The 13,747-nt window shown below is 52.8% G+C and overlaps 2 protein-coding genes across 5 annotated transcripts in view; one reads left to right on the plus strand and one right to left on the minus strand.

Moving 5' to 3' along the window:
* Nucleotides 1-9,050, plus strand: part of B4GALNT3 (beta-1,4-N-acetyl-galactosaminyltransferase 3) — a 104,684-nt gene extending 95,634 nt beyond the window's left edge. For 2 of the 3 annotated variants that reach the window (XM_054526644.1, XM_024256434.2), the window contains exons 15-20: nt 2,124-2,443; nt 3,185-3,338; nt 3,593-3,665; nt 4,076-4,229; nt 4,863-4,989; nt 6,896-9,050. In XM_054526644.1, the coding sequence (XP_054382619.1) occupies nt 2,124-2,443; nt 3,185-3,338; nt 3,593-3,665; nt 4,076-4,229; nt 4,863-4,989; nt 6,896-7,004 (937 nt within the window). In that variant the 3' untranslated portion in view covers nt 7,005-9,050. The remainder of the gene's footprint in view (nt 1-2,123; nt 2,444-3,184; nt 3,339-3,592; nt 3,666-4,075; nt 4,230-4,862; nt 4,990-6,895) is intronic. The other variant, XM_063711988.1, reaches the window with a different exon arrangement.
* Nucleotides 9,051-9,865: 815 nt separating this feature from the next.
* NINJ2 (ninjurin 2) overlaps nt 9,866-13,747 on the minus strand; it is a 92,923-nt gene continuing 89,041 nt past the window's right edge. Inside the window, exons 2-5 of one of the 2 annotated variants that reach the window (XM_009247280.2) lie at nt 11,985-12,120; nt 11,505-11,736; nt 10,776-10,960; nt 9,866-10,239 (exon numbers count right to left, since the gene is read on the minus strand). In XM_009247280.2, coding sequence (XP_009245555.1) covers nt 10,794-10,960; nt 11,505-11,736; nt 11,985-12,050 — 465 coding nt within the window. In that variant the 5' untranslated portion in view covers nt 12,051-12,120 and the 3' untranslated portion in view covers nt 9,866-10,239; nt 10,776-10,793. The remainder of the gene's footprint in view (nt 10,240-10,775; nt 10,961-11,504; nt 11,737-11,984; nt 12,121-13,747) is intronic. The other variant, XM_002822734.3, reaches the window with a different exon arrangement.

The following is a 13,747-nucleotide window of genomic DNA, read 5'->3' on the forward strand; positions in this document are numbered from 1 at the left end:
GGGTTCCCCCTGCTGCAGAAATAGCTGGAACTTTGCCCCCAACTCAGATTCCTGGGAAGAACAAGTGCCCAGGGCCCCTCTCCCTGGAGAGGATCTTGACCAGGCAGGTGTTTGTCTCACCATTAGGCAGGGTTCTGAAATCCCTGGGTGCCTGGCCAAGGATGTGTGTTGAGGACTGGAAGGACGTGGTAGATGAGGTCCCCTCCTCCAAGGAAAGAGCTAGTAAATAGACAAACAGGCAAAACAGAGGCTAAAAAAATACAAATTAAGACCTCGCACGTGGGCTGGAAGGGCTAGGGCATGACGCATGACTGGAGTTCTTTGATTTTTTCATTCATTCATCCATTCATTCAACCAATCAACATTTTTTTACGATAAAATTTATATAACATTAAAATCACCATTTTAGGGTGTACCTTTCAGTGGTTTTAAAAGTATATTTACAGTGTTGTGCAAGCATCACCATTGTCAAATTCCAGAACATTTTCATCATCTTTGAAACAAATTATACTGGCCAGGCGCAGTGGCTCACGCCTCTAATCCCAGCACTTTGGGAGACCGAGGTAGGTGGATCGCTTGAGGTCAGGAGTTTGAGACCAGCTTGACCAACACAGTGAAACCACATCTCTACTAAAAATACAAAAATTAGCTGGGCTTGATGGCACGCACCTGTATCCCCAGCTACTTGGGAGGCTGAAGCAGGAGAATCACTTGAACCCGGGAGGTGGAGGTTGCAGTGAGCTGAGATCGCACCATTGCACTCCAGCCTGGGCGACGGAGCGAGATTCTGTCTCAAAAAAAAAAAAAGAAAAATTAAAAAAAAAAAAGAAACCTTATGTGTTGGTGGTTACTTTCCTTTCTAGCTCTGTGGATTTTCCTATTCTGGACATTTTATACAAATGGAACCATGTAATGTGTGGCCTTTATATTGGGCTTTTTGCAGAATGTTCACTTAGCACAAGTTTCATTCGTGTTGTAGAATCTGTTAAATACTTCATTCCTCAATATTGCTGAGTAATATTCTATTGTGTGGATATACCACATTTTTCCATTCATCCGTTGAAGGACATGTGGGTTGTTTCTACTTTTTGACTATTACAAATAAAATGCTGCAATGAACATTCATGCACAAGCTTTTATGTGAACATACTTTCAGTTGTCTTGGGTATATATCTAGGAGTAGAACTTCGGGTCATATGGTAACTCTGTTTAGCATGTTGAGGAACTGCCACTCTGCTTTTTGAATCAACTGCATCATTTCACATTCCCATCAGCAGTGTATGAAGATTCCAATTTTTCTACATCCTTATCAACACTTGTTACTTTTCATTTCATTGTGTTTTATTTACTTTAATTTTAATTTTAATTTTTTTTTTTGAGTCGGAGTCTCGCTCTGTTGCCCAGGCTGGAGTGCAGTGGCGTGATCTCCGCTCACTGCAAGCTCTGCCTCCCGGGTTCACGCCATTCTCCTGCCTCAGCCTCCCGAGTAGCTGGGACTACAGGCGCCCGCCACCACGCCCGGCTAATTTTTTGTATTTTTAGTAGAGACGGGGTTTCACTGTATTAGCCAGGATGGTCTCGATCTCCTGACCTTGTGATCCATCTGCCTCAAGCCTCCCAAAGTGCTGGGATTACAGGCGTGAGCCACTGCACCTGGCATTGTGTTTTGTTTTAAATAGCCATCCTGGTGAGTGTGAAATGGTATCACATTGTGGTTTTGATTTTTATTTCTCTAGTGACTAATGATTTTGAGCCAACCAATTGACATCTATCTTATAACTCATTTTGTCTTATGGAATGTTGATTCGACCATTTTCATTGAGGGTCAGTTTCTCAGGGAACCTCTTCAGTGTGACCCCTCTTATTCAGTTCATGTACTTAGAATCTTGGAGCTGTAAAAGACCTTCAGGATCATCACAGCTCAATATGTACATTTTTAAAGATGGAGGCAGCGAACCCTAGAGAGATTGCGAATCTTGCCTGAGGCCTTACAGCCAGCCAGTGGCAAAGCTAGGACAAAAACGAGGTTGTCCCGACAATTAGCCTTGGAGGCTTCTCACACACCATGCTACCCTCCCAGTGTGGAAAGGAATTACTCAACGTCCCCACACTTTCTGCCATAGGAGGTACCAGCTACAGCGCATTGTGAACGTGGAAAAGCGTCAGGACCAGCTACGTGGGGGTCGCTACCTCTTGGAGCTTGAACTATTGGAACAAGGCCAGCGCGTGGTGCGGCTCGCGGAGTATGTGTCTACGCGAGGCTGGCAGGGCATCGATCCAGCCGGTGGGGAGGAGGCTGAGGCCCGGAACCTGCAAGGCCTGGTCTGGGACCCACACGACCGTCGGAGACAGGTCCTGAATAGCCGGGCCCAGGAACCCAAGCTGTGCTGGCCCCAGGGTTTCTCCTGGAGTCACCGAGCCGTGGTCCACTTCGTTGTGCCTGGTGAGCCTCAAGCCGAGCCTCGGCATTCTCAGGGGAGGGGTCCTAACACTGTCAGGAGCACCCACATCTGCTTTCACTGATTTGATCCCGTAAGCACTTCTGAGAAAGGCCACCTTATAGTTGAGGAAACTGAGGCTCACAAAAGGAAAGTCACTAGTTTAAGGTTATGTGGCCAGTAAATGTTGGTGCTAAAAACAAACACTGCCTCATAGGCCAGTGCTCTTTCTTTCATACTAGGTTTCAGGGTTGGGTGTGATAACTGGGGTTGCTAGCACTGGGGATGATCATTGGTCTGGGGAAGTAAGACAGGGAGGGTACTTAATGAAGTGATTAGCAGGGTTTTGTATGAGAAGGAGGAACACACAACAGGCAGAAGTGTAACAACGGAGATAGGACGATGGGAATAGGACGATGATACTAAGAGGGACAGATAACAGGGTTTCACTAGTAGAGCGTGGCAGGGCTACTGACAATGAGCCCCAGCCAAGGCCTTCTCGTGGGCCCCCTGCCTGGGAGGAGGGAACATGGGGAGCAGGATGCAGAGGCCCCCTTAACTGGTGAGCACTCCCTCTGCCTCTTGTCTCTGTGCTGCATTGCTAATGGTTTTGCAGAGTTGCACTGTCCCCTCAGCCGAGGTCCGATGGACATTCCTGACTCATGTGGGAGCTGGGAGTGGAGGTGCTCATCCGCTCATCTTTGCCTTTTCTGTGTTTCTTTCTCCTGCCTGACCCCCTGTGGTAGTGAAGAACCAGGCACGCTGGGTACAGCAATTCATCAAAGACATGGAAAACCTGTTCCAGGTCACCAGCGACCCACACTTCAACATCATCATCACTGACTATAGCAGTGAGGACATGGATGTTGAGATGGCGCTGAAGAGGTCCAAGCTGCGGAGGTGAGGGGGACCACCAGCCAGGGGGTGGCATGGGCCACGTCCGTCCTAAAGTCCTAGCGCTGCTGGGTCCGGGGTAGAGCCAGGAGTCCCGCCCAGCCTTCCTGATTCCTAGTCTCCGACTTTTCCCAGAGGGCTCACCTGCCCATAATCCCATCCCAGGAGCACACTTCGTCTCTATTCTATGCCTGCCAACTTCCTCCAGGGGACCACCGCAGCTGAGTCCTGATACTCAGCCCTCTCTCCCCTTCCTGCAGCTACCAGTACGTGAAGCTAAGTGGAAACTTTGAACGCTCAGCTGGACTTCAGGCCGGCATAGACCTCGTGAAGGTAAAGGGCCTGGATGGGGCTTGCGAGATGGAATTCAAGGCTGGTTAAGAGGTGGAGAGACATTTGGGGTATATGAGGTGGTGAGCCCCTCAGGGAGGACGGGAATGAGGACACAGGAGGTCCTCTCTGCTGTGCTGCAGGCCAGTGCTAGGGTGGGACCAGCAAATCACAGTGGAGCATTTGCCCAGTTGTCCAGGGTCCTTGGAGCCCATAAAGAGTAGGGAGGAGTCAGAATTCACTCTGATGGTTAAGAACCGTTCAGCACTGTGGAACTCTGCCCAGAAGCTGGTTTTGTGGGAGTCTGTGAATCACTTCAATAGGGAAGACTCTGAGGCTTCTCCTAGACGGCGACCTGACCTCCTAGCTCTGGTCTGCAGGGTCTGCTGACCCTGCCCCACATCTGTCCCCAGGACCCGCACAGCATCATCTTCCTCTGTGACCTCCACATCCACTTCCCAGCTGGAGTCATCGATGCCGTTCGGAAGCACTGTGTGGAGGGAAAGATGGCCTTTGCCCCCATGGTGATGAGGCTGCATTGTGGGGCCACCCCCCAGTGGCCTGAGGGTGAGCCCTGCTCAGACTGGGGAGGGAGGAAAGACTTCTCTGATCTTGGCTCTTAACTCCGGAGCTGGGAACAGTCATGTCTGTGAGTGTCAGCACCCTCCTCTCCTGCCCCATCCTGCCCTCCTGGGGCCTTCACTCCCCTGGAAAACTCACCAGACAAGGTCCCCCTGGGCTGAGCTGCCAGCCACAGCAGCAGGTGCAGCAGTGCACACCTCCTGCCCCGTCTTCTCCTTGATTCATTCATCACACACTTACTAAGCACTGCTGTGTGCCAGATGCTCTGCCCTGTGGGGATTCAGAGATGGGAAAGGAGGCTCCCTGCCTGTGGAAAGGGAAATGGACACGTAAACTGACACACAGCTGTGTCTTCAGTGGCTGCCGCTGTCCGATCCATTTGTAGGGCTGTCGTCAGCTCGTGGGCACAGCCTGGTAGCACTGCTGAGCCCTGAACCTTAGTTAGGGGGCTTTCCTCCAAAACAGGCAAAGTACTCGTTCAGCTAAGACAGTTTTCAGCCTCCCTCACCCCCAGCCTCTGACTTTCAGAAGAGGCTCTAGGCATACAGCCTAGAAGCCTCCGTCCTTCCTCCTCCTGGCCTCTGGCTCATCTCACCCGAAGCTCCTGTCTGTCCACAGGCTACTGGGAGGTGAATGGGTTCGGGCTGCTTGGCATCTACAAGTCTGACCTGGACAGGATTGGGGGTATGAACACCGAGGAGTTCCGAGACCGCTGGGGCGGGGAAGACTGGGAGCTGCTGGACAGGTGACTGGGAAGAGGAGGGCATCCACGAGGCCTGGGAATTCCATCCCTTCAGGCGCTCTAGGCAGGGAGCCAGGCTGCAGCAGCCTAGCTGTCCCCCTCGGCCGCAGAGTCCCAATGCGCGGTAAAGAGCACTGGACTCGGAGGACGCCCTCAAATCACCGGCCTCGCTGGGACTCAGTTTCTCTATTAGAGGGGTGCGATTCGCCCTCTGTCTGTGTCACAGGGTTGGTGTGAAAATTAACATGCCTGGTACACCGTGTACCAGGTACACCAAGCTGTGTAGACATAAATGATAATGTTCTCAGCACCAAGCAGGGCACTGTGGGAGAGACTGCATCCTCCCCAGCCCAAGGGTAGTGCGCCTCCCCTCAGCTGCCGAGCGGCGAGCCCAGAGTTGTGGGAATGGATAAGTAGACCTGGCAGAGGTCAGGAAAGACGGGGCCAGCAGAAGAGACAGTGTAGACCACTGAAGAGCAAGAGGACATCCAGGAGGTGCCAGGTCGTGAGACACCAAGGGACCTGGGGGTTTGGAGCGGGAGGAAAGGGTCAATGAGATGAAAAGCCTCAGAGGGGAACACAGTACAAGCTGCTGCCTTGGCAGGTGGACAAGGAGAGCAAGAATGGGCAGGGACACCAGGCCATGGGTGGTGAGGAGGCGGAGGCTGTTCTGTGCGAGGTTCCTCTTTCAAGAAATGTGCTGCCAAGACAAGGGGCAGAGAAGATGCTGCCTTGAGATCTGAGCCTATGGGGAGGGAGCAAAGGAGAGGGGAGGGTACCCTTCAGAAGGGCATAAGCGCTGGAACAGCGTCCGCAGGAGGTGGACAGGGCAAGGTCAGGAGCACCAGGGGCACAACCTCAACCCAAAGATGCTCACTTCTTCCTGAGAGGCAGGACAAAATGCATCCACCAGTCACTGGGTCCCTATATGTGGCCGGCCATCCACATTACCTTGTTTATTTCTCCCCAGACCTCAGTGAGGTCGGCGTCATGATCTCCGTTTTCCACATGAGAAGACTGAGTCTTGTTAATAACTTGCCCCAAATCTCACTCACTCAAGTGTTAGAGGCTTGAAAACTAGGTCTATTGGTGTTTTTTCCCGTTGAGGGAAGGAAGAAAAGGAAGGTGACACACTAAGAGAATTTGAGTGAAAAGGGGGAAGTTAAAGGAACTTAGATAACTGGGATCTCATAAAAAGGGTCTGAGATCAAAGGAGCCCCCAAGGCAGCTGAAAGCCTTGCTTTGGGAAGCCGGGTCCAGCAGTCACCTCCACCTTGATATCCGTGCTGGGCCTTTGCCGCAATGCACGGCTCCTGTACAGCCCTGAACCTCCTGCCTCCTCGGAGGCTCAGGGATGCAGTTCGGCCACTCTCGGCCCTGCCAGAAGTGCGGGCCTCCCCGTGAGAGGAACACCCTGCAGGCTGTACGTGCAGAAGAGGCATGGGGAGGGCCTGGGCGCCAGGTGTCCCAGTGCAGCAGCCCTGCCTCCCTCCGTCTAGGACGTGTGCCCTGGAGGCTGGGCGCCAGTTATGGGGCACTCAGAGTGTGCCAGGAGCTGTGCTGAGCCCTCGGCATCCATCCTTCTCGTCTTCACCACCTCTGATGTATATATAGTATGTCTACTCTAATATTAGATAGATAGAATTCTATATCACACATTATCCTCTCATTACACGTATGTGATAATCATCCTAGAGATGAGCAGACAGGCTCTGAAAGAAGGCGTGACGTACCCAGTCATGCAGCTGGGATCCAAACCCAGGCTGCCTGGCTTCAAAGCCCACACCCTTCCACTGCACCTGCCTTCCCTGCCCCATGGGGAGCGAGCAGAGGGTCTGTGGTCGATGCGGAGGGGCCCCCCAGCCGCCTCCTGTGCTTCTGTTGGCTCATCCGGCTCCTCTTCCTTCAGGATCCTCCAAGCGGGCCTGGAAGTGGAGCGTCTCTCCCTCAGGAACTTCTTCCATTACTTCCACTCCAAGCGAGGGATGTGGAGCCGCCGCCAGATGAAGACGCTGTAGCCGGAGGGTGTCCGCGGGCCCAGCACTCCCCGCTCTGGACTAGCAGCGGCTCCCCAGGGCCCTGCTACTGTTCAGGGATGGGGAGTGGGGTGACGGCTGGTCTCTAAGAGGCCTCGAAGCTGACGGCCCACTCCACCTGGAGCTGTCCCCTCACAGAGGCAGCTTCCGGGGCTCCTGCCTCTGCCTCCTGGGCCTTCAGAAGGGAGGACTTTGAGAGAGAGGCCAGGAGGGGCCACTTGCTCAGTTGAGAACGGGAACAGCTCCTGAGAAGGACGGGTCAGGAAGGAGAGATCTGGCTGAGCGACGCCATCCTCATCCATGAAGGTGCACGTCCACATCCACCAAGCGCTCCTCACACCAAGCGCTGACCACCAGACACTCTTCTAGTGGATGTATTTTATTGGGGGGCGGGGATTTTAAAAACAGAAAACCAGAACTGCTGTCCAGGGCGGGGGTGAGGTTGTGCACTGAGGGACTGTCCCCACGTGCCGGCCTCCCGCCCACTCCTATGTCCCTTGGGCATTGTCCCTGGCCGCGGGGCTGGTCCCACGTGGGGCAGGTCTCTGCTCCACCCCAGGCTCGTGCCTTCCAGAGACACACATCTCCCAGTAGCCACCAAACAGCTGGCCACTGATTAGGGCATTAACTTCCTCTGGATGGCTCACTTCAGACCAGAAGCACAGAACGGGCTGTTTCTGGTGCTTGGGCATTGGGAGGTGGGGGGCTGGCGGGCAGTGGGCTTGCCACTCCCTGGCACTGGATATTCAGGCCTGCAGAACAGGCAGGGTGATGAAGGCAGAGGAGAGAAGCCCTTTCCCTTCCCGGCGTGCCTGTGGGTAAGGCCTCCGGAGAGGACTCGGAGAAGAGGTAAAGAGGATGTGGACATATCTGTCAATTTCCTTAGACGAGAAGCGGATGGGGGCTGGACAGAAAGGGACGAAAAGGGAAGTGGAAGCTGTGAGCCTCACAGTCCAGCTCCGCCGCACACCTGCCCTTCTGCAGGGAGAGCCCTGGCCGCCTGGCCTTGAGTGGAAGAAGAGGAAAGGGTGTATGGGGGCAAAACCCTGGAGCAGGGAGCAGGATAAGAAGGGGGCGGGATGAGAGGTTTGGGGAGGTGAGGACATTGCCCTGAGATACCCCCTGGAAGCAGGGAGAGGAGTGGGAGCAGGAGGAACTGAAGAGTGGGGCAGTTTCAGGGAAAATAGCCCTGGGCCTTTTTAGTCGAGGCCACCCTTTCTGTCACCGGGTGACCTTGTACTTCTCTTGCACTAATAACCCCCGGTGCTTTTGTGGCTGGGGTTTTTCTCTTGCTGCTGCTGCCTCCGCCGCTGCTGTGAATTCACCCATGGTGCATTGGGCACTGGATCTTGAACTCCAGAGTCTGTTTAGGGAGGTGAGCACAGGGCTGGGGGAGGTGCGGCGGGGCCCCAAAGACCAGGCCACTGAGCCCCCGCTCCAGGCTGTGATGGTCCAAACCACAGCACTGGAGCTGCAGGGTCTGCCTAGTGGGCTCTGCGTTCCCCGAGAGCACGAGTTTGGCACGTGGAAGAATGGAGCCCGTGGAGAACCTTCTGGGGGTTGGGGAGAATCCCTGCCTCCCTTTAAGGAATCATGAAGGACAGAGACTTTTGAGATTGTGACTTAGGAAGGCCGTACCTACTCCCTGGGCTGTGGCTTTTTCTGGTCCCTGCTGAGGCCGACTGGCCCCTGGAGAAGGATTGCGGGGCATAGGCTAGGGCTGCAGTTGGCCAGTGGGGCTGCCAGTTTCTTTCTGGGACCACTCTCGTCCTCGGACATTGCACTGGAAGGCTGGAACCAGCCCAAACTGCCCACCTGCTTCACTTCCAATGACTAGGAGCCAGCCCAGCCTCCTGCCCTGCCCACACCCCTGCGCCCTGGCCCAGTGCCTTGCATTTGATGTTACCTCCACACCATCTGCCTTAAGGGGAAGGGCCGGGCAAGGCCCCTACTCCCTAGAGAAATGTCTTGGGTAGGGGAGGGTGTGGGATGGTGAGAGGGGAAGCATTAAATACAGCAACTTCTTAGGAAAAAAAAAAAAAGGTGCTTGTCTTTTCCTGTTGCTCTTCACGGATGTAAAGGATTGGGCTGAGGGGCCCAGGTGGGTGTGCCAAGGACCCTCCCACACCACCCTCCACCCTTCCCACAAGTGTGGTGCCTGCTGCGTGTGCAACGGCCTTCTCTGCACTCTGGTTTACTCAGGAAGAAGACAACATTGTTCCTGTCTGAGCAGCTCACCGTGTAGTAGACTAGGCATTTTCTGTTCAGCAGATTAATGGAGGTTGGTGGTTTTAGCTGCGAAAAGCTATGGATACCCTGGGTGGAGAAGGCTAGATATAGGGCCAGAATGGTTTGGTGAGCAGTGGAGAGAAGCCAACGAGTGGCTGCTTCTAAACTGGCAGACCTTCTAAAATTCATTTCTGTTTGAGTTGGCATTGCTTTGCTAATGCTTTACAGATTTACCTTCCTTGTTATATTTGGCCCAGGCAAAGATCAAAATGAGTTTGCAGTCCTTAAACACATGCCTAAGGGAAGCTGAGACTGAAAGCTAGAATAGCTTACAGCAGGTTCGTGGAGAAGATTGTGCATATGTGCATCCATCTGCAATGGACTAATCTACAGTTGATGGGATTGTGACGATCCCATGGCAAGTGACGATAAGCCCAAGGCATCTGGGCCAGGAACATTGGCTCTGAGCAGAACCCACAGAGGAAGAAGTAATTTAAAAGCCTTCCCACCCTCCAGGCCTGGAGTTTGCTCTCTTGAGCCCTCTCTAAGGCACAGATGGAGACCAGCCTGGATGCCTGAGCCTGCAGGACTAGACAAATAAGTGGACTCAAGAGTGGATTTGAAGAAACCTTTATAGATACAGATTCCATTTTACAGGAAGGGAAAACTGAGGCCTGGAGCAGAAGGAAGCAGTGGGGTAGGGTCAGAACCAGAGTCCTTAAGCCGGGCAGACTTGGCCTTAGACAGACGTCCAGGAGATGCTACCAGGAAGGTATGGCTGGCAGTACCTGCGTCTGAGCTCAGCACTCCAGACCAAGATGGAAGTCCCTTAGACCAATAAGAAAAAAAATCACTTTTTAACTCAGGTGCTGTGGGTAGGGAGCAAGGGCAGCTATACTGTCCTTTCAGGAGCTCTCCTGGGCTGTGGAAAGTGCCCACGAGCCTGGCACATCACGGAGGAAGGAGGCAGGATTTCCAGGCCCAGAACCTGTTGGGGAAGCAGAGAAGAGGCAATGAGGAGGGCAGGCCAGATCAGTGCCCCTCAACCTTCAGCAGGCCCAGGATGCACCTGGCCACCTTACTCATGCACGTGCCTGTAGCATGTGCTCGAGCAGAGCCTGAGATTCTGCATTTCCAGCAAGTTCCTGGGTGGTTTGTGGATGCTGCTGGCCCATGGACCACAGTCAGTAGCAAGAGCTGCTAGACAGTGGCAGGGAGAAATTCCCCATCTCCACCTTTCCTCTTGCCGGAGGGGCAGAGTCAACCACTAATGGCATCGCCTCCACCCTGTCCCAGACCGTGGGAAACCTGAGCCTGAGAACAGAGAGCCATTAACACAGCAGTGGGGCTTTGTGCAGGCCTTGCTGAGGCCAGGCTCTTGCAGATCCTCTCCTTGCTCTCGGAGCTACAGGCCTTCCCCCTTTGTTTGGCAAAAGGGATCTGTTTCTTGCCCCAAAGCTCCAGAGGAGAGAGAAGGGCCACGCGGGGAGCCCCTGGAGCTGGGGTTCCTCCGTCCTCCCTCACCTGGGTCCCAGGCTGTATTCAGAGAGGATTCCTTGAGGCCCTGGCAGCCAGGAACCCTGTCTTATGTGCCCCGAAGGCTGTAATGAAAACATTGATGACCACAGTGAAGAAGACCAAGATGGTGGCTGCGTTGTTGAGCTGGTTGAGTCGCCACTGCTTTTCTACCTCATTCAGGTTCAGCCGTGCTGCAGGGAAATGAAGTGGGGGGAAAGGGTCAGAGACGGGACCACAGCACAGAGCTGCCCCCACAACACCCACCAGAGTTTGGAGAGAGGGGCCCTTCAGAAACCCATGTGGCAGAAATCAAGGGAGGTGGTCATCATCGGGCTGAGATGCCTCTGCCCTCGCCAACCAGTACATGGGGCACCCTAGTGTGCCTCATCCCACCAGGATTTGGGAACTTAAGCTGGGTCCTCTAAGCATGGGGACGAGTGCTCATGGAAGAAGCGGTGAGCGAGTGAGTTAGCAGTTAGCGAGGTGCTGACGCAGTCATTCAGCAGGTACTGCGGAGGGTCTGCTCCGTGGGATACCAGGAGATAGGACAGGGCGCCTGCCCTCGCGGGGTGGAAGTTGGTCTTTGGGCCTCTGTTAGCAGAGGGCTCACTGCAGGTCAGCATGTGGTTGCGAAGCTGCATGCAGCAATGCAGCATGGCCCAGGGAACACGTGGGGCCTTTCTGCCGGCCGCAGGTGCCGAGGCAGAAGGCCTGACTGCAGGCTGGGCTCCTCACCAATGACCACGAGCAGGACACCGATGACCACCTGCAGGAGCAGAGAGAGGCTGATGAGGGTGACCAGGGTGGTGTAGTAGTGAGAGGATGGTCCTTGCTCCAGCACCGCCTTCAGCCGCATGGCGTTGGACATGAACAGGGCCACGTCCAGCATGCTCTCCGCCACGCTCTTCTTGGTGGCGTAATGGTTCAGGTTGATGGGCTGGCTCCTCCTGGGGTCGGAGCTTCCAGGCTGTAGGGGAGAAAGCACAGACTTACCAAGGGGGGCTCTGGAAGGGAAGCAGTTGGGAGGTGGGAGAGAGGAGAGAGGTTTTAAAGCTCTTTCCAAACCAGGTGGGAAGCTCAGGGCAAATGATACCCTTAGTTTCATGGCCTGATAAAATTAAGGGTTGGACTAGAAAACCCGTAAGGATCTCTGCACTCTGAAATGACATTCTGTTGCAGTGGATATTTCCTGGAGAGTCACCCCCTGCCTCACACCTTCGCACATCTGGCTGGAGAAAGCCGGGAGGGTTCTCTGCTGCTGGTAAAATGCACCTTCCTCATCCTGTTCACTATTTTAACTGGGCCAGGCCTCAGCTTTGGGCTGTGTTCTTTTCCTCTGAGAGGAAAGCACCTGAGAAGACAATAAAAAGAGCTTGGAGGCTTGGGTGAAATAGAGAAAGGCACCTCCTCTCGCATAATGCCGTGGCCCCCAAGGTAGGGTGCACAGCTCAGCAACTGATCATCGGCTGGATTTCCATCCCTCAGGAGCACTGGAGCTGCTGCCCTGCTCAGGCACACACGCTGTCAGACACAGGCTGTCAGCATACACATGCATGCATGCATGATGTATACACACAGTAATGCATACTAGTTAAACACTCAAGTCATTTTAATTATTACTTTTGGCTAGGATTTATTGAAGCATAATTTACTAAAGCTTCTCCAGAAGCCACTAACTCCAAAAGACAGAATCACAATACAGGGCATATGCTACGGGCCTCTGGGTTGGGTCAAGAAATTCAGACTGGGCACCATGACCAAGGGCAATCTGCAGTCACTCAAGAGTACTTGGAAGATTGATTTAGCAGTGGTGCTTGGAACAGATTGGGCCAGGAAGGGCTAGAAGCAGGGAGAGTCATTTAAAAGTTATAGTCTTGATTTAGGATCAGAGTGAAAAGGAACTGAAGTGGAGCAAGGTGAGAAAGGAAGGAATGGAGGACTCTGAAAGATGCTACAGCCTGGAGGTAGGGAAGATGACCCAGCAGATCACCATGACACGACAGATACCTGCTGAGTGGGGACAGATGGATGGATAGATGGATGCATACCTATATATACGCAGTGATGCATACTAAACACTCCTAATTTGTTTTTAATTTTTTTGGCTAGGATTTATTGAAGCATAATTTACATTTGATTTTGTTTTGAAGTATAAAATAAAGCTTCATGGATGAAGGGATGGATGGAAGGATGGAGAGATTGATGGGTGGATGGATGGATGGATATGTGGATGATTGGATGGGCAGGTCTCAGAGGGTCTGGAATGTTCCTTGTACTTCCTGCAACCCCAGCAAATCACTTCACTTCTCTGTACCTCAGGGATTTACACAGAGTACAGTTGATTTACACATAGGCTGACTGACTTAGCCTATCTATCAGAACCTTTGAATTCTATGAGCCCTTAGGATACCCTGAAATGAGTCTGGGTGTGGTGGCTCATGCCCGTAATTCCAGCACTTTGAGAGGCCAAGGCAGGGGGATCGCTTGAGGTCAGGAGTTTGAGACTAGCCTGGCCAACATGGCAAAATCCCGTCTCTACTAAAAATACAAAAAAATCAGCTGGGTGTGGTGGCGCACGCCTGTAGTCCCAGCTACTCAGGAGGCTGAGGCAGGAGAATCACTTGAACCAGGAGGCGGAGGTTGCAGTGAGCAGAGATCGCACCATTGCACTCCAGCCTGGGCGGCAGAGTAAGACTTGTCTCAAAACAAAAACAAAAACAAAACTCTGAAATGCAGTGGTCTCCAGACTTTCTTGATAGTGTAATCTCAGCATTAAAAACTGTTTTGGCTATGCATCCTCAATATATGTACATTCTTCCATTATCAATTATACATATTTTTATTGGACATATATATATATATATATATATAGTAAAACATGCAAAAGTAGAAACATTTGAAAGGATTAGATAAAATTCAATATAAATAGAAGTTTAATTTTCTTATCCTAAAATATAGTCTTGGGCACTCATCTTTGG

The sequence above is a fragment of the Pongo abelii genome, chromosome 10, assembly GCF_028885655.2.
Source record: "Pongo abelii isolate AG06213 chromosome 10, NHGRI_mPonAbe1-v2.0_pri, whole genome shotgun sequence".
NCBI lineage: Eukaryota > Metazoa > Chordata > Mammalia > Primates > Hominidae > Pongo > Pongo abelii.